Here is a 26997-nt window from a genome sequence, read left to right as displayed (position 1 = left end):
GAAAACAGCCCAGCTAAAAATAATATGTCACTGTCTCACTGGGCCCCTAAAAGTCGAAGGGCCCAAAGGCATTTGCCTAGACTGCCTAACCGGTAATCCAGGACTGATTACATTTAAGTGACAAAACAAGCTCTAAATATAATTCATGATAAAGATTATGGAACTATTGTTATTAACACACACATATAGCACATTTTGTACCTACAATATAGTTCACAGTTGATCAATCTGTCAACTGATGGTAACACCCTCATGATTCATTTCAAACAGCATTTCTGAGGATTTACATGTGCAATAACACTATGCTTGATAGGTTTTATATGATAAACGATCTGTGAAACAAGACTTGTAAGTGCTTTTAAACTCCCGACATAAAAAGCCCTATATATGGACAGAATGACAATAAGCTTTCAGTTTGTCACACAGGTTTCAGTTTACAATACCTTTGAAATGTAGATACAGACAACTGTCAATATTATGAGAATAAAAATCATGAATTTGCATTGGATGTGCATCATTTTAACAGTTCATTTAAGTTCGAGAGATAAGATTTATTTGACAGAAATAACAAAGTCAAGTTTCATGAAGATTGGACATAAAATATGACTTCTAGAGTGCTATAAAGCATTTTCTTTAATATGACCTATAGACCTACTTTTGACCTCACATGACACAGTTTTGAACTTAGCCAAGATATCATTGGGGAGAAATGTAACACTTTATTTACCTCACTAGAATTTCTATGCACATGTTGTTAACACTTAATATATAATAGTTACCTCACTAGAATATGCTCATGTAGGTACACTATAGTTTATACCTCACAAAAATTAAATGCACACATCGGTAACACTATAGTTTGTAACCATATCTAATATAAACATAATTAAATCCCTTTATTTAATTGTTGGTCTAAAATGATGACTACAGGTAAGAAGAAATTCAGAACAGCCAAAAGATGGCTTCCTCAGGTATATTCAACTGAATAATTTATAAGTTGTCCGTCACAATCAATTTTCTTGCAAGCATGTGGTATTGTTTACAGCAATTTTAAGTTAGTATTGATTCAAGCATGGAACAGATGGGTAGCTATAGCAATAGGCTTAATTCAGGGAAATCATAAATACATAAATGACTGTCTTCATCTATAATCTTGTATTAGTTCATCAGTTTCATTAATACAGAATTTCAGCAATATGCAGAAATTCATGAAACAAAATTACCATTCCAGGAGCAGCCAGACACAAATTGCATTACGAAATTAAATTACATGTATAGGAAATGCACTATGTACTGAAATAAATTCTTAGTTTGAAACTAATCAGCTTTCATTTCAAGATTGTGTTCTTAAAATCATCAAACAAGGAAACTTAATGAAACAAATTACCCCAAGATAGTATCTTCTAGGCTATTTTGAGAAATCCCTTATAATCAGTACACAATTTAATGGTCTCACACACCAAGAATTTAAGACAGCTTATCTGACATGGAATTCAATACATGTCACTTTATCACCATCACTGACTCACCTCAATATTATCTTGCATGAAAGAAAATATTTAAAAAAACAGCTACACTATTTGGTGCTTTTTTGCCTTTTTCTAGTCTCCCATTCTGCTGCATATTCATTTTTTCAGGCCTGACTTTACTTACAGGTAGCTACTATAAGAACAATATATTTATTTAACTCTTTCAGTGCGGGAACCGAATTTTGAAGGCCTTTGCAAACGGTTCGGATCCAGATGAGATGCCACAGAATGTGGCGTCTCATCTGGATCCAAACTGTTTGCTATTCGGATAGTATTCTTTGAACAAAATTGAAGAAAATGCTATATTTAGAAATTGAGCAGACAACATTTTAGCAGATGACAAATAATTTCCCAGCATGCGAAGGGTTAATCATTGACTCATAAGCGCATCATTCGAACATGTGTGCCTTTGATTTCCCCCTGAAGTGTGTCTTTGCATTGGCTGTTAAGTAAGAGAAAGGATTAATTTGGCATGGAATTTTTATGTACTTCAGCAAAAAATGGCAGGGGAGTAAATTATTACTAGCGCAGGGATGTTCATATGTAAGCGACTACGTGTATGTGTATAATTATGGTTAATATAATGTATGTGTATAATTGTATTATTAATTATTGTTTATATATCTTTGCATAGCAATGTGTGGTGTTCATAAAATCATTTAATATATATTCCCCTAAAACATATATTGTCATCAATAAATAAAAAATACTAAAAATAAGATCTATAATCAAAGACATGTTTACAAGTTTCAGAATTTTTTGAGTGACTTTAGTTCAATAGGATACTGATCTTGTGTTAAGTTTATTGTCAAGACAGAATTGTTTAGATGCTTATCTTGCCTGCATTTAATGTCTTTTTTATTTCCAGACAGGAAATATCTTTTCAAACTGAGTCATATGAAAAGATCAGCATAGCAAATCTTTAATGATTCAAGTAAAAGACACTATCGAATATTCTACACTTATGATCCATTCTCATGTATTTATGATATAAACACAATACCTGTCGGCCATTAATGTACACTTGAACACTTTGACCAATCTGTCATCGAAAGGAGCAGATATGACAAACTGTTAAATCAATATATACAATTAAGGAAGTGTGAAAGATGATCAGATTATTTGAATGCTCAGATTATGAAAGAAAACGCATTGCGGAAGATATGAATAGTAGTTCTAAAAATTTTTGTGAAATTCTGAACAAAAGAAAAAATTAATTATAATTTAATTTTCTTGTATTTGATTTAAAAATTGTCTGCAGCAATAACCTAAATTGCAAATGAATCTAGTGTTAAAATTTAGGAATTGAAATCTATAGCTTATTTAGTTACTCTTGAGTCAAACTAGTACTTGGTGTCTTAAAACATGCCCTAGAGGACGCTTAGAGAGTGGGGATTGAAACTGTGTGACCTCCTGATTGCAATGCAGACACCCAAGCCAATCGGAAACCTGACCTTTGAAGTGTTCTCAACACAATTTAACAACAAAAGGCAGTAAACCAGAAAACACCCTGAAGTGATTTGGTAATTATAATATCAAGCTGTTCAAGATTTTGTGCAGTTTCAGTCACCCTGTGGCTCATGCGTTAACCCTTTCCTACTTAGAAGCAAAGTGAAAATGGCTATGTGCAAACAGCATAAAACCAGAACAGCCTGCGAGTAACAAAAACAACAGATTCATACCCAATTATTCATTGACATTTCACATTTTGCAACGCTTAATAATCTTATATTTTTCAAATGATGATAATTGAAAAGTTTACACACGAGAAAAATTAATAAAAATTGACATCTATACGGTATTGTACACCAGGTGTCTGTTACAATTTACATAATTTTTATGTCTGTAAACATTAAAGAACAATAAATGTCAACTAGAGTAAAAATATATGTGCCCCCCCCCCCCCCCCTCCCTCCCAAAGAGTGTTGAGTTAACTTGAACCATGATTAACATAAGAAGCATTTCTAAAATGGAAGATAAAACAACTACACGTACGGTAGCTCAAAATGCTCAATACTGACCCAGAGTATAACTCCCTTAAAAATGTATAACTAAGTTCTAGAAAAAGCAAGCATTTTTATTTATTATACTTACAGTTCGTCTCAAATGTAATACTTAAATTACTATAGCTAGGCTATATTTCTATAAGCAAATCTAGTCCATCGTGCGTACATTTATTAGTATTAATAAAACGTATAAGACTTCACTACACAAGACATTCCATACTATTAAAAGTTAAACATGTATTCGTTCAAAGTAAATCCAGTAGGTGGGGTAAGAATATAAATAAATTCACACATTAAAAATGGTGGTCAATGGAAAATCAATACTGCCGGTAATTTAACATTCAATAGAATAAAACATCCAGAACTATTACCTGTGTAATAAAATTAATATCGCATTTTTTTAAATGAAGAATATAATCCAAAATCGCACAGGTGACACTGTTCTTGTTTGACACACCCAGCTGTATTGTCAAACATTCATGCTTCGATGACCGTGTCGGGAGATTTCCGAATGACGTCATTAACATTCAATTAACCCACTCACCTGCTGTAATTAACGCTACCTGGAAAGTTTATGTTCAGTATTCGACATCTGTGACCACCAAATGTTAATATGTGTGCGTTATGTTTGAATAATACGACACGCTTTCCTTTAAAACTATCAAAACGGTTGCAAACAATAGGGAGTTCCTTAATTATTGACTGGGATATCCCACCGTTACGTATCAGGTAACTTGCCAATCAAGTTCGTAAAATAAGGGAGATAATCTAAACAAAACTAGTGGAAATGTGTTGTAAAGCATCCACAATAACCTCCCTTGATTGGACATTTTATATGTATATATACACATTGAAACTTTGTATCGAAAACCACGGACTAATCTTGATGTGTTATGGTGAAACATTGAAAAACGTTTACTCACCGCGCGTGCGTCAAGTAGCTGTGAAACATACTTAGTTTTCGAGCCCCCCTCTAATTTGGTTTATAAACACAGAAGCACGATCATTTGTAGCTGTTTGATATTTGCGAATCAAGTCCGGAGGAAGAGAGTTCCAGTCACATATTGTGTTTGGGATGAAACTGAACTTCAGTACGTTTGTCCTTGTCGAAATTCTGTTAAAATGCTCATTATGCATGTTTTTGGTGAAACGAATAGGTCGATGAAGTTGATCCAATGTTAAATTTGCACGTGAATTAAGTCCTTTACATAGTAATATTAGTCTATTTTGTTTTTTTCTTTCTTTCAAAGGTTGTAGTTCTAATTCTTTTAAAATTTTAGTCATGGATCCTGGTTCATAGTCCCGATAATTAGAAGTGATGAATCTAGCTGAACGCTTTTGTACGCTTTCAAGTTTTTCTTGTAAATAAATTTGATGCGGATCCCAGGCCGCGCTGGCATATTCTAACACTGGGCGGATTAGTCCTTTGTATGCCTGAAGTTTTACGTCTTGAGAACACATGGATAAATTTCTTTTGAGAAGACCTAACGTTCTGTACGATTTGTTGCAGACTTCATTGATAGGACTCTAGATGAGAGTAGTAATTCAGCACGACGTAAATAAATTTTAGAAATATTTAATGGCAAAAACGGCATATTTTCGACAATTATTCCTGATCGATTCAATATATTTTTTGAAAGAGATTATTCATTATAGTATAGTCTGATATCAAGTTCCAATGCGGTACGTTAACAATCATACACGGATAAAACGTTCCAAAAAGCAATACTCATACACTCGAATCACTTCTGAAGCAGTCGTTTATCATATGAGCCTTGTTCTGTGAAAACTGGGCTTAATGCATGTGCGTAAAGTGTCGTCCCAGATTAGCCTGTGCAGTCCGCATAGGCTAATCAGGGACGACACTTTCCACCTAAACTTGATTTTCCGTAAGGAGGGACTTCCTTGAAACTAAAAATATCATTAAAGCGGAACGTGTCGTCCCTGACTAGCCTGTGCGGACTGCACATATAGACTGTAATCACTGTTATCTCATAGTCATTTATCATAGACTGGAATCACTGTGATTTCTTAGTCATTTATCATAGACTGTAATCATTGTTATCCCATAGTCATTTATCACAGACTGGAATTACTGTTATCTCATAGTCATTTATCATTGAATGGAATACTGTTTTCTCATAGTCATTTATCATTGACTGGAATCACTGTTTTCTCATGGTCATTTATCATTGACTGGAATCACTGTTTTCTCTTGGTCATTTATCATAGACTTGAATAACTGGTATCTGATGGTCATTTACCATATACTGGAATCACTGTTATCTCATAGTCATTTATCATAGACTGGAATCACTGTTTTCTCTTAGTAATTTATCATAGACTGGAATCACTGTTATCTCAGTCATTGATGATTATCATATACATGTACTTGAATCACTGTTTTCTCATAGTTATTTATCAAAGACTGGTACCACTGTTTTCACATAGTCATGTATTACAGACTGGAATCGATATTTTCTCCTAGTCATTCATCATAGACTGAAATCACTGTTTTCTCAGTCATTTATCATAGACTGGAATCACTGTTTTCTCAGTCATTTATCATAGACTGGAATCACTGTTTTCTCATTGTTATTTCTAATAGACTGGAATCTAGGATAGTCATTTATAATTGACCAGAATCACTGTTATCTCATAGTCATATATCATAGACTGGAATCACTGTTATATCGAAGTCATTGACGATGATCATATACTAAATTACTTTTTTCTCATTGTCATTTATCATAGACTGGAATCTGGATCCACTGTTATCTCTTATTCATGGATCATATACTGCTTCCAATGTTATCCCATATTCATTGATTATTGACTGGATCCAATATTATCACAGTCATTGATTATAACTGTAACTTCATGCCAATGTTCCTGCAGTTCAATGACTCGAAATCGCTGCTTTAGGGGCTACTTTCGATACAGGGGACTTTGAACCATTAAATGTTGCCTCTAAAGTGATGCTACATGTCAAATATGAAAACTATGGGCTTTCAATATTCTGACAAAAATCTTTTTGAAGTCTTTTTTTTCCTTCACTATTCAATACCAAACTCCAGGAGCAAGGCTAGTTTTCTGTCTTTGAAGAACTCTAGATGATACTACATACCAAATATGAAACCCATAAGCTTGCAGTTTCAGACCACCTTTTCAAAGTCGATGGTGATTCCCATTGCAAGGCAGTTTTTTAAGACTATGACATGATTTGAACAAACTTTGTATAAGACAGCTATATGGTGCTACATACCAACTTTGAACTCTTTGTGGTTTAATACAAGTAAACTTGTGAACTTTAATACAACAACAAAACTCTCCAAATTATTAAATCGTTTTGCGTTGCAACGCTTTATAATTTTCAGGTTTTTAAATCGTCAAAAGATGCATATAATAGTTATTTTAGAGCACGGTAAATGTTCAGTATTTCTGGTTCCTCACAAATATCATAAATCGAACGAAAATTTGCAAATCTGAAACTATTTTTTTTTTAATTTTGTAAATTTAGCAAAACGCAAAAAGATCCCTTTAATATCTAACCACAAATGTTTGTCATATTCGGTCAGCCAATATAGAAATCGTTTCATAAAGCCTGAAAAGGCTGCACAAATTTCACAGTGTTAAATTTACACAGATTGACTCCATTTTTGTATCGAAAAGTATTGTACTTTGATGTTCCATTAACAATACACAATGAGATCATTTCAAAACCATCAAGTGAAAATGGTTTGTATGCCATATTTATGCTGCAAGCGTAGCTATAGCCCGGCTTGGGCATCTCCCTGTCTGGTCAGGAGATACCTAATAAGACCATGAAGGTTAGCCTGATTTTATAGCGGACAGCATAGTCTTTGACCTGACTGCCCAATTTCCAAGGCTGGACTTGAGCTCTGCTCGCTGAATCATTATAAGACCCATTTTTTGCATCACACAGCTCTGAAACTGGGATTTGAATGTGAAGAAAGTATAGTATGATAAATCCAACAAAAACATATTTTTCTTTCCTTTTTTATTAACGTTTCGGCTTACGCCTTCATCAGGATAATACAAATAATAACAGAAAGCGGATGTTACGTAATTGACTTAACGTACATTAAAATGCGGGAAAATGTACGTCAATAAAATGAACGTTAATTAAATTAAGCTTAACTTTCGGATTCAAGAATACACAATTTCCTGTAAATTTATATATAAAAATACTAATAGGAAAAAACAAAAGTAAGCTTAATTAAATTGAATAGCTAGTCTTTTATGTTAAAAAGAACTTTGTTATTCATACCATTAGGGTGTAATGTTTTAAGTCTATGTATCCAGTAAGTTTCTTTACACAGACGATTTATGTGTTTTTTTTGATGTGAAGAAAGAAAACTAGTGTACATGTATATCAAATGTTGCATACCATATAATTTTATGGTGAAGAAATAAACTTATTATAAGCCATATGAGGACAGATGATGATTGTGATCTCCTGTAGAACGAATTTTATCAATGAACACTACATGTATTGTGTGGTTTAAATACATGTGCACTTAATAACATACATTCAATGCTGTGGATATCATATGCCATTAACACTTGAAAAAAAAAACAATAGCAAAAACCTTTGCTTTCAATTTCATCATTGAGAAAAGTTAATGTTTTCACTTAATTTCAAAATCAGAAAATACCCTGAATATCTTTTTTAAAAGATATTTCTTGTTTTAGTTTCAATATTTGTTAACCCTTAGAACGGACCTACATATGCCGCAGATAAGAATGATTTAACCCATTTATGCCCTGCGTATAGAAAAAAGGCCTTGGCAAACAGCGTAGACCCAGATGAGACGCCGCATAATGCTTGCTTAAAGGAATTTCTGTTAGAAATATTCTAAAAATAAAAATACCAGACATCCCTAAATTTTGGAAATTAATTGAACCACTTTAGAAGGATGGGAGTCCACTAGGCATAAATGGGTTAAACAACTTTGAAAGAAGGTCAATAGATCATTCCTGTAAAGAATCGGCTTCTAGTCACCCACCGCTCATTTCAAGCCATTTCAGGTCGACAATGACCCAATGAGCATAAGTTACTGTATCTGTAATAACTTTATGGAACACATGGACGTAGGACAAGTTAATTTACACAACAACTGTTGTTTGAGGATTTACTTACATTCTAGTTATTTTACATGTCAATTTTTCACAGCAAAACAATTTATAACAGATGATCATAAATACTATGTCCGTGACTAACATTTTAACATTCTTAAAACAAATGCTATAACTTGCAATTATTATACAACAACTGTACATCAAAACATTTCATTGCCCATTTCTGTCAAGATTGTATCAAAACAATTTTCATGCCAGAAGTGGTTGAACAGCTTTATTGCAAGGATTATGACACAAACAGCGTACTCAACATTCCAAACAGATAAACACAGAACAATACCTAGCGAATATATAGAACCTGGTAATGTACAACATAATTATATTGTGAAGCTTTACAATATTTACATCATCTGGAAGCAATACATCCACACTCAATATTAAATTAAGAAAACATTTGGATGCTTTTTGACTTGCTTAAAAAATTTTTTTTTTTAACTGCACATCAATAATTATACTTTGTAAAATTTGTTATGTTTTAAGTATGGAGACAAATTATTAATTTGTACAAAAACATCCAACTCCCATTAAATACTTTTTCAATGAAGTTATTCAGGATGTTGTAGTTTTATCATATGTTTGTTATACACATTGTCTATAGAAATCAGATAATTAAACTATTATCACTGATATGTTAAAAAAGGTACACATTTTGTTAAAAAAAAATTGCCTGGATTTTTTAAGCCACAAATTATTAAATAAGAAACATTAATAAGCACAATAAATGAAGTTAAAAACAAAAAGTTGCGCAATAGGTTTATTTTAATTTTTAAACAAATGTGTAAAAACGTTTTTCTTGCCAGTAAGGAGTAAAATAAAGCCTTCAAAAAAGAAGAATATCCAATTAATTGCAGCATGAATTGCTTATTAAAATCTGTCAACAAATTGAAAATGTTTGCGACACCTGTAGTTTTAAAACAACACAAAATTTCAATAATATGAAAAATATTTTATTCTCATAATGTCATGAAATGAAAACAAAAAGATATAGATCTGTATAATTAATTATCTGATAACAACCAGTGGATACAAGTTAAATGACATAAAGTCCACATAGACACCTGTCAAGATTGATTAACCTGGAATAAGAGACAGAATACAAATGAGCCACATATACAACAAGATGTGTTGTGAAACACCATGTCCCCCCCATATATTTGACCTTGAAGGGTGACCTTGACATTTCACCACTCAAAATGTGCAGCTCCACGAGATACACATGCATGTCAAATATCAAGTTGCTACCTTCAATATTGCAAAAATTATGGCAAATGTTAAAGTTTGACACAAACAAACTAACAAACAGACAGGGCCAAAACAATATGTTCCCCAGTTTAGACTGGGAGAGCTTAAAATGGGCTGATTGCATGTGCAAAATTGTTGTCAGAGATTAGCCTGTGGAGTCCGCACATGCTTATCAGGGACGCACTTTCCACCTACATAGGATTTTCGTTTAGAAGAGACTTCGTCTACATGAAACTTGGAAAGTGTCGTCCATGATTGTCTTTGACGAAAACACAAGGTGAGGAAAACACAAGCTGATGAAAACACAAGCTTATCTGGGATGATACTTTACTTGCATGCATTAAGATTCTCTAAGATTCTGATAAAATGAGGATAACCAAAATGCACAGTACAAGCAGAATCATGCACTATAAACTTACCTGAAAACCAATTTATGAAACTGCCTTGCTTGTTATGAAGTTATCAATATTAAATGTTTAAAAACCCATCAGTCAAATTTAAGCTCAATAGTTTTACCAATGCCTTCTCTGACTTTGAAATTTTAGTTAGATTCACAGGTTTTTGTGTATTGTTTACTTACCATTTCTTCTACCTAGTCTACCAAAGCTTTCATATATTTGTCATCCGAATAAAGATAAATAACGCTACTTAATACATAAGAAATAAATAAATCAGTGTAAAACTGTGTTCCTGAAAATAAAACATCAGAATGAATAAATATTTGAACAAATTGAATTCTTTACATCTGCATCACTCTTATCATGTCCAATGGAGAAGTTTAGAAGAATATATCTTTATTAATTTCTGGGCACCACAGATAAAAAAGACATGCAGTGCCAATTTGGAAAATATGTGTACAGTGAAATTGAATACTATTTTAAACCAAGTTTTTGGCTGAAATGTAAAGAATCACTTTGAAAAGAATAAATGACAAGTACTCAGGAAGATACCATTTCAAACCCTACTGACTTTTTCTTGATGCGACTAGCAGCTTTTGAAGGGAATATATACAATAAATCAGGTTTGAAAAGTGAACAGAGAGTGCAAAAAACTATTATGCACAGAAAATTAATTGGATTTTCAGACACGTCAGTACATAAACAATAAATAACAATTCACTCTCATACCCATTTTTGGCAAAATAACATGATGCTTTGTTCAATAAACACATAAGCCACTCAGTATTAATTGATTAGCCCATTTGAGGAACTCAAAGTCCAAAACTATGTCAATGTGAAGTCCAAAAGGAGGTAATGTGTGTGAGTCGAGTGTTGAATTAAGTATCACAGCATTTAGCATGATTGTTGTAAAGTGAACAGTTTATTGGGTAAACCAAAACGAGTTCAGGTGTTCCAAGACATCATGCATGCAAATATCAAAGTTTGTAGTTGTAATGATTTTAGACAAAACGCGCAATTTTAGGTCCACACAGAATTTTGCCTTTCTAAATAAATCTATGTCCCTAAAGTATGTCAATGTTAAGGTCAAAAAGAGGTCAGGTGAGGTGATGCAGGTTTTTTTTCCACTTTTTGGGAAGATAGCCCATGGCTTTGGAATTGGGAATTTTATCGGCATTTTCATGAAATTGGGAAAATAAATTCATTAGCTTTTTTTCCACATGAAAAGTCCACTGATAAGGGAAATACTAAATTTGATATAACTCTTTATAATCATTCAAATTAAAAGAACAAAATCATATAATACTTTGTTAGATGTAATTGAATTGAAATTGAGATAAAATACGCATAAGTCTTCTTTCTAAAAAAAACATTTTTTTTTATTTTTTTTTGGAAATTGGGAATTTTTTGCCACAATTTGAGAAAAAAGTATACTTTTTGGGATTTGGAACATAGCCGAATTTCGGCTATAAAATCGGGCCAAGAAAACCCTGGGTGATGGTTTGAGACATTAATCATGCAAGTATCATAGCTTTGTAGGATGAACAGGCCAAAAGCTAAAATAACTCTCGGCATCAGTAGATTGCCAGGTGCTTAACAAGAAATTGTTTATATTTGAAAATAATTGCCCACCCTTTAATATTGTATATATCCCCTTCAAATAAAAGCGATACCCAGTTCTTGGTAGTTATAAATGGAGGACAAGAACAATTGTTCTATCACTAATGCAGTGCATTCTGGTGAGCAGGAAAGGAGAGTTCATGGTGGCATGCACACTGGTCACACGCCTTTACTGGAGCTGGAAACCACTCAATGTCTCGAGGAACTCCTGTAGGTGACTGTTGGCGTAGTAGGGATTCGCTGCCTTTAAAATCCAATTTACTTACTGGAAGCAAAAACATTCCAAAGCCCTTCAAAAGCACAATGCTTGAAAGGGCTGTACATTAGCACAGAGCACAACATCCGGTACTTTCCAATGCGATAACAAGTAACAGAAATTTCTTTCACCAGACTCATGATTTCTTTAAAGACAGCAAAAAGCTGTCCAAATCTCACACTGAATGAAATCCCCATACATCGCTACACCACTTGATAGATCATTTCCCCCCCCAGGCTGAAGGAACAAAATCCCCATTCATCACTGCCCCACCAGATCATTTCCCCCCCAGACTGAAGGAGAGTTTTGGGCGTGCGTTCTTCTTGTTGAGGATGACCTCTTGTTCCCGCCTGGTCTGATGTCTCACCTCCTCCTCTAGTTTCTGTTTCTCCTCCAACATCTTGCGCTGGTCCTCTACCAGCTTTAACTGCTCTTCAGCCTGACACAGAGAGGTGTATGAATGAATAAGACTTGAATATCTTAAATATTTTCTGAGATATAGCCCTAACAAAATATCATAATCATCATCATCATCATCGTCATAATAAACCAACATCATCATAACAAATAGAAGTGTTAACAAGGTATCACTTTAGCAAAATAAAGGAAACTGCCGCACCCCCTGGCAGCCTTTTACAAACAGTAACAATTTTTAAACTCAACTGAGATATCATCAGAACAAATGTTCTGACCAAGTTTCATTCGACTATAAATGTGATTCTTTTAGTGTTAACAAGGTTTTATTTAAGTAATTTAATGAAAACTACCCCACCCCATGGTGGCCATGTTTCTCAAAGTACCTGAACCATTTTCAAACCCAGCCGAGATATCATAAAGACACATGTTATGACCGCATTTCATGGCGATTGGACTATAAATGTGACTTCAAGATGTTTTACAGATATTTTCTTTTATTTGACTTGGTAACCTTGTTTTTGAAGTCACATGAACCATTTATGAACTCGTCTGACGATCATAAATGTGGCCTCAAGATGTAAATGTTTACGACGAAAAAAAGGCAGTAACAAAAGCTAACCATGAGCACATTTAGATAAAAATTATGCTTCTTATGAAATAATTTCGTATTTAAACATAATTATCTCAGTGTATGTATATGTTGGAAGTGTGCTTATATATTCATATCGAGATCAGATGAAGGCAATGACATCACACTTCTAGTAATAAATTGCAAGATGTTGAAAACAACATTCAAATTACCAATTTGCGCTGAGCTTGCTCTATTTTACGGTTATTTTCCTCCATGATTCGTTCCAGATCAAGTCGCTTCTGTCGCTCTTCATCCTACAAAACAGGGAAACTTCGTCACATACGGAAAACGTGATCATGCAAAACAACTGAACACAATCTACCTGGCATTTCTTGGTTCGTGTTTTAACTTACAAAATAATGTTTGAACTGTCAAGGGTTTTTATGAATAAAATATATATGGTACAGGGAAAATTTAAAGAGGAGTAAATTATTTTGTAGTTTTTTTAAGTTTATAACCATACAACTAATTTATTTACAGGCAAGGGGAGTCTATGGGGTGAGAATAAGCTAACCTACATATATTTCAAGTATTTAAAACAAAACAGATACATTTGGCTGAGGCATGCACAATGCTGAGTTTCATTATAAAACAAATGGTCTTGTAATGATTTGTTAAACAAGAGCACCGCCTTGCGGGTGCAGACCGCTCATCTATTTTCTTTTTAAAGGTGAAGGGACTCTCATTTTCAATCACAAAGGAGGGAGGAGTGGAGTGAAGAGGGGTGTATAGTGTGGGGTTGTGGACATTTATTACATTATCTTCCAAAAAAGCGAAAAAAAAAAAAAAAAAAAAAAAAAAATCGGGGGGGGGGGGGTATAGTGTGAGGGTGTGGTGATAATTTGTGAGATGATCTTAAAAAAAAAAAAAAAAAAAAAAAAAAAAAAATCAAAAAAAAAATTTGGGGGGGGGGTGGGGGGGGTGGGGTGGGGGTATAGTGTGAGGGTGTGGTGGTCATTTGTGAGATGATCTTATAAAAAAAAAAAAAAAAAAAAAAAAATTAGGGGGGGAGGGGGGAGGGGGGGGAGGGGGGGGGAGGGCACGGGGGATGGTTTGGGTGAAGTCTATTGTGGTATGTCAGGTAAGAGTAGTTTCATCAAAGTATCAATCAAATCTAATCATAAATAAAGAAGTTATGGCAATTTTAGCAAAATTTAATAATTTGACCTTGAGAGTCAAGGTCATTCAAAGGTCAAAGTAAAATTCAAGTTGCCAGGTACAGTAACCTCATGATAGCATGTAAGTATTTGAAGTTTGAAAGCAATAGCCTTGATACTTCGAGTGGATCGAAACACAAAATTTAACCATATATTAAAAGTTACTAAGTCAAAAAAGGGCCATAATTCCGTAACAATGACAACCAGAGTTATGCAACTTGTCCTTTTACTGTACCCTTATGATAGTTTGTGAGTGTTCCAAGTATGAAAGCAATATCTATGATACTTTAGGGGTAAAGTGACCAAAACATAAATCTTAACCAAATTTTCAATTTTCTAAGTATAAAGGGCCCATAATTCCGTCCAAATGCCAGTCAGAGTTACATAACTTTGCCTGCACCGTCCCCTTATGATAGTTCATAAATCTTGCAAGTATGAAAGCAATAGCTTTGATACTGTAGGAATAAAGTGGACCTAAACACAAAACTTAATCAAATTTTCAATTTTCTAAGTATAAAAAGGGCACATAATTCTGTCAAAATGCCAGTCAGAGTTACATTACTTTGCCTGCACAGTCCCCTTATGATAGTTAGTAAGTGTTGCAAGTATGAAAGCAATAGCTTTGATGCTTAAGGAATAAAATGGACCTAAACACAAAACTTAACCAAAATTGTCAATTTTCTAAGTATAAAAAGGGCACATAATTCTGTCAAAATGCATGCCAGAGTTATCTAACTTTGCCTGCCCAGTCCCCTCATGATAGTAAGTAAGTGTACCAAGTTTGAATGCAATAGCATTGATACTTACTGAGAAAAGTGGAACTAAACGCAAAACTTAACCAAAATTTGCAATTTTTTAAGTACAAAAAGGGCACATAATTCTGTCAAAATGCACGCCAGAGTTATCTAACTTTGCCTGCCTAGTCCCCTCATGATAGTAAGTAAGTGTACCAAGTTTGAATGCAATAGCATTGATACTTTCTGAGAAAAGTGGACCTAAACGCAAAACTTAACCGGACGCCGACGCCAACGCCAACGCCAACGCCAACGCCAACGCCGACGCCAAGGTGATGACAATAGCTCATAATTTTTTTTCAAAAAATAGATGAGCTAAAAATTTGGCATTTCCTAATCACAAGCAAACTTCTTTGTTCTCTACTTATTTTGGGGGCAATAACCCAAAAGCAATTATAAATTTGCAAACCTTTTTGTCTCAGGTATTACCAATGAAATTTAAAAAAATAACTTCTTCACTCAGCACTTGTTAAAATTCATCCGAAACTGAAATTTACAAATGCTGACTGGGTCATGTAACACAAATCAAATAAGTTATTTGATAATAATCACCACAATCATATTTTCATCTGGGAAATGTAAAGCACAACATTTATTTATACACATGAATGGTGTGCATAATATACAATATACTCACCACGTTCCATACATGAAATAATCTTTCAAAACATGATATAATAAAAAAAGCAAGTTCCTTTTTTCAGGGGCAAACAATTGACTTCGACCTACATGTACATGTAGTCCACTGACGTTTTCTGTTTCCTGGATTTATTTCCCTTTTTGTTATATACCTACGTAAAGGCTGAATTCCTCTGTATACTGTTGGCTGCATTTTCCCTTCCTAATATTTCTGCATGCGACTATGAGCTATAAACACCATCAATGTGCCAAAGAAACAATGAATCCGTCGTTAAAAACATTACAGAAGAAACCTTGCATACATACAGATACTGATTTTGGGCGTATCCAGTCAGTGTCTGGAAGCAATTTTTATTTGATTTTGAAAACATATGTGAAATGAACATATCAAAATAGTTGATTCACCCATGAAAGACTTCTACAGCAAAAGAAAGATGGGACATGCTGCATAAAAATAATTGACAATTTCTTTTACACTTTTTTCCATGTTTATTTGTAAATGGTTCTTTCCTCAAGTTAAAAATGTACATAATATATTATATCAGAAGAAAGAGAGAGAGAAATGAGATGAAAACAACATATACAGCTGAACTACACCTGAAAGAAATGCATTTTATTAAAGGCACAAAAAAAGACTTTGTTCCACAATATTGAATCTCAACCAATGGTTTTCCTCAACCCTTGATTAGCTCCCATTTTTAAGGAAAGATAAATAATTGATGAATTTTTTAAGTACCGGTAATGCCTTTTGGGAACATAGCCTGGTTATTTCACAAAGCTGGACTACACACACTACTCTTGACTAAAATATTTTTGTTCTTGACCACTGCAACTTTACGGCAAAATTCTGAAATGCTCTACATTCTTATTATCAAAATTCCATGACTATTTTTCAGAAACATTGATTAATAAGTTGCCACCATTTATCTCCAGTCTGTTGTAATTTTGAGGCTACGAAAACAACTGCATGTTTTATATATGAACTGGTACTTACAATAAATTATAAAGTAATGTTTTCCAGTTCATTATTTGTGTGTGTGTGGGTGTAGTGTGTGTGCTTTTGTTTATGTTTTTTTCATAAAACATGTATGTGCAACAGGTAAAAAACAAAAATATTTTAATCACTCATCATTAAATCAGCCCTTTATGCTGCATTAAAAGGTGTAAATTACTGAAACATGTACTTACTATTATCGGGCTCATACATGAAAGAGTGGAGGCAACTTTTAAGTGAAAACAAAACAGTATTAATAGCAAAAACACTAAATATCAACTTTGGGGGTGATACAAAAGTGTTACATATGTAATACTATGCATAATTTCTACATACATTATAATTGATGATGTTTTTGAGAAATATGGGAACAGTTGTCAATTTAATTTAAAGAAAAAGAGATTAAAAGCCAAAGTGGAAAAGAACAAATAAAAATTTACACTCTATAATTTTGAAACAAAACACCCAAATGAAATGTGTGATCATTGTTACTGTCACATCTTAATTGAAATGTAATTGCATTTGTAAAAAAATATTGATAACAAACGAGCCATGCATATTAATTGTATGTGTTAATGGAATTAATTTCATCCACTGATTGTTTTTCTTTAACAAGTATTTACTCAACCTTGAGATAAACATCAATAATCTTATTTAAAGCAATTTGTAGACTTAAAAGCTTTAAAAACTTAAAAGTTTTGAGCATCTAAAATTAAATTACTTTTTAAAAGATTCTAATGAAGTCCTGAAATTATTGTATCCAGGGATGCAGAAACCCACAATTTTTCATCATTGATTCCCTCCTATCAACTGCAGCCCTGAACACAAACATTTTCAGTCCAGACTGCTAGCCTTAATTTTCATGTTTGTTCAGTGTAAGCCTATCAATCTGCCTTGCACAAAAGGTTACCAAAACAGACACATTCTTTGATCTCCCATTGAAATTTAAAATCAAGTACAAAAGCAAAATATGTTAGTATGTCTGTTTCAGAGGTATGTCCCAAATCCGAATCTTAAGGCACGAGGGCCATCATATCAAAATTGTCAACCAAAGCGACTGCTTTACCTCTTTCCTTTTTTGTGACTCAATTTCTGAAGCCCTTTGATGTTCCAGCTCTAGTAACATTTGTTTCTCCATGATTTGTTTGGCCTCTTCCACACGACGTCTTACTTCGGCCTCTATTTCATCTTTGCGTTTTTCCAACTCTTCTGCCACTCTCTTGGCTACTAATTCTTCAACTCTTCTTGCTACCTCTTCTTCTATCAGCTTTTCTTCCAGCTCTTTTTGTCGCCTAGAAGATATGCAAAAACATGCATTTTCCTCAGACCAAACATATGTCTGTTTTTTCCCTAAAATTTGACCTGGATACCTAGTTTGAGGACGCATATGACACAGTTTCAAACTGATCAAGAAACTGTCAAGATTATTGTCCGGACTATGTTTCAAAAAGGTTGACTCTTAAATCTGGCCCCTGGTGTGGTCACTAGGTTTTCATAAGATCTGCCTTGTGACCTAGATTTTGGATGCAGGTGACCAGAATTCAAATTCAGCCTAGATAATGTCATGATAAACATTCCAACCAAGTTTAATCAAGATTGAGTGATAAATGAGGTTTCTAGGTGGTAACAAAGTTTTTTTAAGATTTGACCTTGCAGTGTCTTTTTTTTATAATTTAAGGGATCAACCTGTGGCCCTTTGCTTGGGAAAAATCTTATTGTTTTGAACAAACTTGGGGAATTGATTTTGCTGCATTTTTAATATCAAAGTAGAGCTTTGACACAGAATATTTGGAATGTTGTCTTCACAAAAAACAACAGACACCATACTTAATGTTTAAAACGCACTAAGTGACCCCGTGACCTTGTTTTTGACCCTGCATGGTCCATGTTCGAACTTGACCAACACATCATCTAGATACAACTTCTGACCAAGTTTGGTGAAGCTCTGATAAAAACTACTTGAATTAGAGAGCGGACACGATGCTCAATGTTTAAAACACACTATGTGACCCTGTGACCTAGTTTTTGACCTCGCATAGACCATGTTCGAACTTGACCTACACATCATCTTTACACAACTTCTGACCAAGTTTGGTGAAGCTTTGATGAAAACTACTTGAATTAGAGAGCAGACACGATGCTCAATGTTTAAAACGCACTATGTGACCCCGTGACCTAGTTTTTTTTACCCCGCATAGCCCATGTTCGAACTTGACCTACACATCATCTTTATACAGTTTCTGACCAAGTTTGGTGAAGCTTTGATGAAAACTACTTGAATTAGAGAGCGGACACCATGCTCATTGTTTAAAATGCACTATGTGACCCCGTGACCTAGTTTTTTACCCCGCATAGCCCATGTTCGAACTTGACCTACACATCATCTTTATACAGTTTCTGACCAAGTTTGGTGAAGCTTTGATGAAAACTACTGGAATTAGAGAGCGGACACCATGCTCATTGTTTAAAACGCACTTCGCTTGTGGGGGTATAATTATAGTTAAGTAAACAACTGATAGCTTAAAACAAAGAATCATTATACGGAACTCACTTAATTTTAAAAAATTTGGCCAACCACAAAATCAGTATGGGTGACCTAATTTTGTACTCAGGTGGACTGCAGGGCGACTTGCTTTTAGCAAAATTTTACACCCCTGTACAGATCAGCATTTCATCCAAGCTTATCAAGACAAGATCAGGTAACAATGTGGCCTCTGACGTGGCAATCAGCTAGAAGCTGAGGATGCACAATAGCTAATCTGGAACTAAGCATGCTTAACAAAATTGGAAAGTAGGAGGTTCGCCATTGAGCATTTGTTTACCAAACTGGAAGTCCTGTTTTCATGGAACTGTTATCGGATCTCCAACATTTTATTTAAAGATTTGTCCCCAAGTCAGGAGTCTTTAACATTTGCAGCTACACTTTTTTTACTTACATGTACAAACTAAATTCTAACAATGACATAAAGCTTACTGCAGTCGTTGCCTTTCTAACTCCAACTTTTTTTCTTCCTCCTCTCTACGTTTTGCTCTGATAATGAGATCATCATCACTGCTGGAACTGCTAGAAGATGCGGACCTTCGTCTACAAAAAAATCAAACCCGCTTTAAACTTACAAAACATGTACGCAGTGTTCCTGCAAGGCTAGGATCACAGGGCACTTGCAACACTTTGGGGTATTGGGGCTGGGGCCCTTAGAGGGGTGAATTTTGCATCGTTTTGGACGAAATTATTTTGGAACATCTTTTCACCAACCATTCAACACTAAATATTGCTATATTTTAATGTAATTTACATAAATATGTATTAAATCAAAGGTTAATAGCACAATATCAGCTTGCAGCATTGGAGGGGGAAATTTTTAGCTGAAATAGGGGGAAAAAAGTATACTATTTTAAGGGGGGAATGGGGCCGAATTTCGGATAAAAAAACGGCCAAACGAGGGCCCTAGAATCTTACAGCTTTTTGCATACTTGTTACAAATGTTGCAAAGAACAGTCTAGTAGCATTTTGTGGTGAACATTAAAGTTAACATGACAAATTGTTAAACAATTCTGGGGTGAAAATCTGAAAATTCTAAAATTAGAATGTGTATGGAGTATAATCAAACTTGTGTTTTATGTCTGATCTACTAAAAAATGATGTTAAATATAAGTAAATCTATAAAATTCAAGATAAAGCTCTGAAATAAGTTGTTTTGCTGATGATACTTTTTATTTAAGTTTTATTCATACATAAGTGGGTTATTTCTTTCAAATTTGGGTCTGTTATGGGGACCCATTCCCAATGGAAAAAAGTATACATTTTTCCCAAACGGAACCAAAAACTTCCTAATTGAAGGTTCCCAAATTATTGTTCATTTGTTTTATGAGACTCAACATATATTTCATCTCCAACTTCATTTTTGGGAAAATATTTACACTTGTAAAGATAGATACACAAGTGTTATTGATTTTTACTATATTCTCCCTACAAGGGGTACATGTACATACTAAAAGAGTACCCAAGGTACATTCAAGAGAATTCGAGCCAACAATGTCCAATGGAGCCCCAATCTTAAATGATGGAGCAGGGCTTTTTTTCCTTATTTATGAGTGGCCGTGGAAGGACATTTCACAATTTTGAAAAGGACAATTCACAAACCTAACATGGCCATGAATTTTTACAAAATGGGCTGTTTTTCACAATTTTAATAATTTCACGACTCGGTTTTTCACAATTTTAAGAAGTTCATGACTAAATTTTTCACAATTTTGAAAAGTTCGCAACTCAATTTGTCACAACTTTGAAAAGATTGCAACTCATTTTTTCACAATTTTGAAAAGTTTGTGACTCATTTTTTCACAAAGTAAGGGGGCCAGGGCCGCTTCACAAAGTTAGGAAAAAAAGCCATGTTTCTGAACAAGTCGTGGTGATTGAGGGGCAAAATACTTGTCTCCTTATGTTAGGCAACACATGAGTACTTTAAATCTCTATCAACAAACGTTTGATTTAAACTAAAATACAGTTAATAGTGAATGATTGTTTTTATACTTTTATCTTCTTAAATCTGTGATTTTTTTTCGCTTTATATTTTACAACCTCTTGGAATGTGAAAAAAGCGAGATAGTCCATGCAATTGGGAAAAAGTAAAACATTATTAATATGATTATAAATTGCGGTATACCAATTGTTTATAAATGCATGCTTTCTAAATTATATTATTAAGTGCTAGGGAATTAAATTTCTGTATAATAAACTCAATTGACCAATTATTGGTGTATTGGAAATGTTTGGGGAAAGTGTGGTCAGATTTTCGGGAAAAAATGCTACATTTTGCCATTGGGAAACAGCCTTTTTTCTACTTTTCGCAACTGGGTAGCAGCCTGTAAGAGGCTGTAAATTGTAATTTTGGGCAAAATAAATCACTGTAAATGGACATGAAAGTTAGTATCGGCGATTGGGAAAAAGCATTGTTGGGATTGGGTCCATTTTCTTTGCAATCGAATGCTTTTTAAAATATCAGGAAAACAACAATAACTCATTGAGTTTATTGGGATTGTGTGTATGTGTGTGTGTGGGGGGGGGGGGGGGGAGAATTTCAGGGGGTTTTCTGCCTACTTTGGGAAAAGGAGTCAGACCAAATTGGGAATTATTTATCAACAAAATTGCCCATTTTGGGAATTTTCGTTTCATGAAACGGCTCATTTTTGGGGGAAAAAAATGAATTAATCATGCTTAAATAAGTCTGTGGTTTAACAATTTTCTTTATATAAACACATGCAAAACAAACACTGCCCAAACACAAGCAGTCTTCGAAATTAGCTTTGAAAAGTTACATGCCAGTCGGGCCAGTTACTTAAGAATTTTTACATGCCCAACATATTTTTTACATGCCCAAACTTTTTAAACCAAAATTATAACAAATCACAACATTTTAACACTTACATGCTACACATAGTAAAGCAGAACATTTGTTTCAATAGTAGTGAATACAATTACAGCTAATCAATCACTAGAATTAAGACGGTCGATCGTTACACCAGTGCTCTTGAAACAATGAAAAGAGCGTTCTCTGGTGTCATCGTACCATTTATTGGCTTCCTTTTTCTCTAAATCATTGTCAATTTTCTATTTTGGAAGTGCTTTATCAGGCTTAGCCCCATCAACATACCTAAGATACTGCCTCTACAGTACACTCCACGCGTTTTCCCCAAAAAACGCGCTCCCTCCGCGGGTTTTTTTCTGCTAGCAAGTGTTCACGCGGCGTTGGAAGAGCGAGGTGAACTCGATAAAACGCTCGGCGTTACGCCGCGTTCGCTAATTCCCGCGGCGTGTATTACTGTAGGCTAGTCGGTAAATGCAGACACTTTCCGTTCTTATCAGTGATCGCCGCGCAACGCCGTGTTAGCAGTGTGCTACTGGGCATGCCAAAAAAAAAAACATTGTTATAATAAATTGTTTAAATACTGTAGTACATGTATAAAAAAGATAATTGTATAGAAAATTAATACGTATAAAAATTATGTTTTTTTAATTCACAGGTACGTCTACAATATGAATTAAGTCTAATATAATACATTTGACAAATTAATATTTAAATCATAACACATATGACACAAGAATAAATGTTCCGTAAAATTTCAAAATGAGAATAATAATTAGTAATCCGAAACACACTACGATTTTTAATTGTTAACACGACGTTTACAAATGCTTCCAATATACAGTCATTCCCGACAAAAGCGCGCGAAAATTATGCTGCAATGTACAAGGTCAAGGTACAATGTATACTCCTGCAAAGCGTGCGTGTATTGATTTTTTTGATACAAACTTTGTAGCGCAGAGAACATTGAATTTTGTTGATTTCGGTTAAAAGTTCCTTTGGTATTTATTAACGAAATTATATCGCGAATAAGTTGATATTTCCTCTAAAATAATTTCAATTCGAACACGCTGAATCTTTATCGTTACGGTATTTTAGTAGAGTAATTATTTTCACACTAATTGTATTGTAAACTGAGTAAAGAAGACATCTGGGCGGAACTGGATTTTAAGTGTTTGACGTTATGAAAACACGCAAAGCTTGTCTACTGACCTATTTTGTAGACTGCTGTCTGCGGTGTTTTGACAAAAGGGATTAACATGTGTGAATGTCACTCTGCCGATTTGGTCCATAATTACTGGTAAACATTGTTTAGAATGTCGACGCAACAAGAATACAACTGTGAATATTAAATGCAATTATCAACTCAATAGTTACCACCTTTTAGCAATCAATGGAATAACCTACAAACAAAGAGAAAATCAATGCATTAGCGAGCAGAGAATTGACTTTGTTCCGACAATTAAAACCATTCCTTATGCATTCGTTGAACATGTTTACTTGAGTAAGTTATGCCTTTAGACAGGAAGCGGCTTTTCTTTGATTACGTCAAACTGTCAATTCACACAGATTTGCGAGATTTTTAGGGTCCTTGGTCATTTGTATACATGTTCAGTATAGAAAATCACCCGCTAACATGAAAACTTTGGATTAAATTATCAAAATAAAAACAATGTTGCAAACTGTGTTTATATTAATTTGTAAGTACTAATTAAAATACGACGTTTTGTGTGTCGTAAATCAACGAGTTTTCTATACAACAACAACTACTTCTACAACCATGTCGGGATCGATCTATCTTGGTTGTTTTTTTTTAATTGTAAATATTATACTACATGTACATGTATGTACTTGTAATAAATGTAATTTTATTTGAAAATCAGGAAGTCAAACAAAATTAAATTGATCGTTATCTCGTAAAACGCGGAGTTTCCCCCGCGTTGCCAACGCCGAGGGCCGCCGCGTCGGCTTATCAGTTTTGCCGATCGTTAACCGCCGCGTCCAAAATCATGCAAACGCCGCGTATAGCGGGATTTTCTTAATCTCCCTCCAGGTCGAAACCCGCGGAATATGGAGGGAAATTGGGGAAAACGCGTGGAGTGTACTGTATGTCGACAATGACATTTGTTTACATTGACAAAAACGGAAGCATAATACTTGATTGAAATGATCGATTCATAAAGCATCTTCTCGATTAATGTCTAGAGAAACCGTCGATAAGAACCGAATGTGACCGAACTGCATCAGTCAAAAACAATAACGATGTCGTGTGCAAGCAGGTGCGTGTTGTTAAACCAATCGAATTTCATTGTTTTACAACTTACGGCAAGGTGTTTGTTCGCAAAATTGAAAAATAGATCTGCAAATATCAAGAACCGCTTACGATTTTTTTTATAAACTGTCAATTGGCTTCAATAATTTACATGCCCGGCGGGCCACAAACGCGAATTTTTGTATGTGCCCGGCACGGGCGATCGGGCGTGTGCTAATTTTGAAGACTGCACAAGTAACAGCAACATTTTTGGCCGAGCTAAAATAGAGCCATGGGTATTTCATTTCATACTTTAATGTATTAAATGACGATTGAACTACAACTTTTTTGATTGCATTTTTCTGAGCATTCAGGCTCTGAGCATTCAGTTGCCGATTTTGTGATTGACATCCCTGGCATTACTTTTGTTGCTGTTACATTTTGCTGCGTATCGTCCAAGCCTGTCTTTTCAGGGTTACTCGCGGCAGTAATTTCAGAAGATTCTAAGTGTTTCAAACATCGATGATATCGATACACATCCTTAAGCGTCTATTTTTTGTGTTTTTTAATGTAATATTTACTATTGTGCGAAGCCATGATTGAAAATAAGCGTCTACAGATATGGTATAGAATGTGTATAATGCGGCTTTATATACTCTTGTATAATGGGGAACAGTTTGAACGTCATCGCTGAGAGTAAATGCATCGGGCAAATACACCAAAAAATCTGTGTCACTTAAGGCTTTATTACGGCGCGAATGAAGGCAAGTCACTCTATCGATATAAATTATGTTTACTTCTTACACTTTTGGAAGATTTTATTTTTTGGAATTGGGAAAAATGCAATCAAAATTCGATTGGGAACAGGTCCCTTTGCTTTGGGAATGCCTCCGTTTCCCGGAGACTCGGACAGTGCTGAAAAACCCCTGAATTTAGACAGATTTCAGACAAAAATGTTCCTTTTCGGCCCGGGCGCCGGTAGAGGTGTCTGCCTGATTTGGGGCCAAGAGGTCCTGGGTTGGATCTTCATGGCGGTCGGGTATATTTCTGTCTGGTATTGATTGGCACACAACATAAAAAATACTGGGTGTGTCAGATGTCCCACAGATGTCGCAGAAATAGGAAATTTGTGAAAGAATTTCATATTTTGAGGGTGTGTGTGTGTAGCAAGGTTTGGTATAAGGAGAATTTGTATATATACTTCCTTGCTTTATAGTGAAGCGGTAGAGTTTCTGCTTGATTTGGAACCAGGAGCTCCCAGGTTTGATTCCCATGGTGGTCTGGGATTTTTCTGTCTGGGTAACTTTATCTTTTTTTTCCATAAAATAACAGCACAAGTGTCTGCTTTAAAGGCAAGTATAAACATGTCTCTAAGAAAATTGGTACAGTATGCAAGATTGCAATACCTTGCTTTCTTCCTTTCTCTGTCTCTAGATTTTGACCGTAGTCTACTGCGTCTGTGCGTGTGATTTTTGTCCCTCGACGTTGAACGCGAGCGGGTGCGGCGTTTCTTGTGTTTACTTCTATGTTTTGTTGAGGATTTGCTTACTTTGCTCGCTGATCGACTTCTACTGCGCGACTTTCCCATTTTCTTATCAATTTTGAACGGTACAAAAGATACAACGCGATAAAAACCCGCTCTGATGTCGTATAACTGAATTTGTTAATAAAATGGCGACGATGTGACGTCACGTTAGCCGAAACATACCGTACTGTTATGATGGTTAACAACAACCAAGTTGTGTATGCAGGCAATATGCATCCCCGAGAGGGACATTGAGCAACTCAAGGTAGCTCTCATACAAGCCACAGTCGCAAGTATACCCAGATTCAATCCTGCAGCGAAGAAGAAGAGGCCTCCTAAAGCTAGAGGACCAGACATCCAAGCTGCAGCAAGACTCATTAAGCATGCATGGTGGGTGGGGATGTGTGACGGAGCGCCACGAGGTGAAAGTCATCCAACAGCCGTAGAGATGAAAAAAGCCAAGCGAAATCTTCGTAAAGCCCAAAGGAAATTCTATGCCAAGAAGAGGTGTAGTGACCTTGACGGCATCATGAATGCTAATGACGACACCACCTTCTATAAACTAGTCCGCCAGCAAAGATCCACATGTAGGCATCTTACCAGTTGCCTCCAGCATGAAGGAAAAAAACTAACATCCCCTGAGGAAATCTCTGATGGGTGGGCTAAATACTTTGAGACGTTGGCAACAACAATAAACGATCAAAGATATGACAACTCGTATCTAAAACAAGCAACCGAAGACCTGAACCACCTACAAATAGCCTTCCAGACAAGAGGCATTAAAATAGCAGATACAGATGTCCCCTAAGTTGAGGGTGCCGTCGCAAAACTGAACAACAACAATACAGCCGACTACATGGGCTTAACCGCTGAACATCTCAAGTATGGTGGAGCAGCGATCTACCCTGTGCTGGTAAGGATAATCAACACAATTTTTAAGCATAATCAAATCCCAGATAGTCTGAAAAAGGTGTAATCACCCCGGTACACAAAAAAGGGAGTCTGCAAA

At 35.0% G+C, this 26997-nt stretch overlaps 2 protein-coding genes across 6 annotated transcripts in view; both read right to left on the bottom strand.

Moving 5' to 3' along the window:
* The window catches only part of LOC127834201 (myosin-VIIa-like), a 96898-nt gene extending 92825 nt beyond the window's left edge, over positions 1–4073 (bottom strand). For 2 of the 5 annotated variants that reach the window (XM_052359849.1, XM_052359854.1), the window contains exon 1: positions 3907–4073. The gene's annotated coding sequence lies outside the window, so the exon portion shown is untranslated. Of the gene's footprint in view, positions 1–3623; positions 3784–3906 lie in introns of those variants that run through there. The other 3 variants (XM_052359853.1, XM_052359855.1, XM_052359852.1) reach the window with 3 other exon arrangements.
* Positions 4074–8677: 4604 nt separating this feature from the next.
* Positions 8678–26163, bottom strand: LOC127834111 (arginine and glutamate-rich protein 1-like). The gene is made up of 5 exons (XM_052359723.1): positions 25870–26163; positions 19821–19931; positions 17913–18138; positions 13433–13516; positions 8678–12653 (listed from the first exon to the last, which is right to left on the bottom strand). Exons 1-5 carry the CDS (start codon positions 26049–26051, stop codon positions 12492–12494), a joined length of 765 nt encoding a protein of 254 aa, XP_052215683.1. The 5' UTR covers positions 26052–26163; the 3' UTR covers positions 8678–12491.
* Between the last annotated feature and the right edge of the window lie 834 nt (positions 26164–26997).

This window comes from Dreissena polymorpha, chromosome 6 (genome assembly GCF_020536995.1).
Source record: "Dreissena polymorpha isolate Duluth1 chromosome 6, UMN_Dpol_1.0, whole genome shotgun sequence".
In the NCBI taxonomy this organism is placed as follows: Eukaryota; Metazoa; Mollusca; class Bivalvia; order Myida; family Dreissenidae; genus Dreissena; species Dreissena polymorpha.
The sequence above is the reverse complement of the archived record's forward strand: the minus strand, read 5'-3'. Positions and strand labels throughout refer to the sequence as shown.

Coding starts and splice junctions, on each gene's coding strand:
- LOC127834111 (XM_052359723.1), bottom strand. CDS start 26,051: ATGGGAAAGTCGCGCAGTAGAAGTCGATCAGCGAGCAAAGTAAGCAAA. Junction 18,139..19,820: donor TTAGAAAGGCAACGACTGCA/GTAAGCTTTATG, acceptor CATATCTTCTAG/GCGACAAAAAGAGCTGGAAG. Junction 12,654..13,432: donor AGCAAGCTCAGCGCAAATTG/GTAATTTGAATG, acceptor TCTCTGTGTCAG/GCTGAAGAGCAGTTAAAGCT.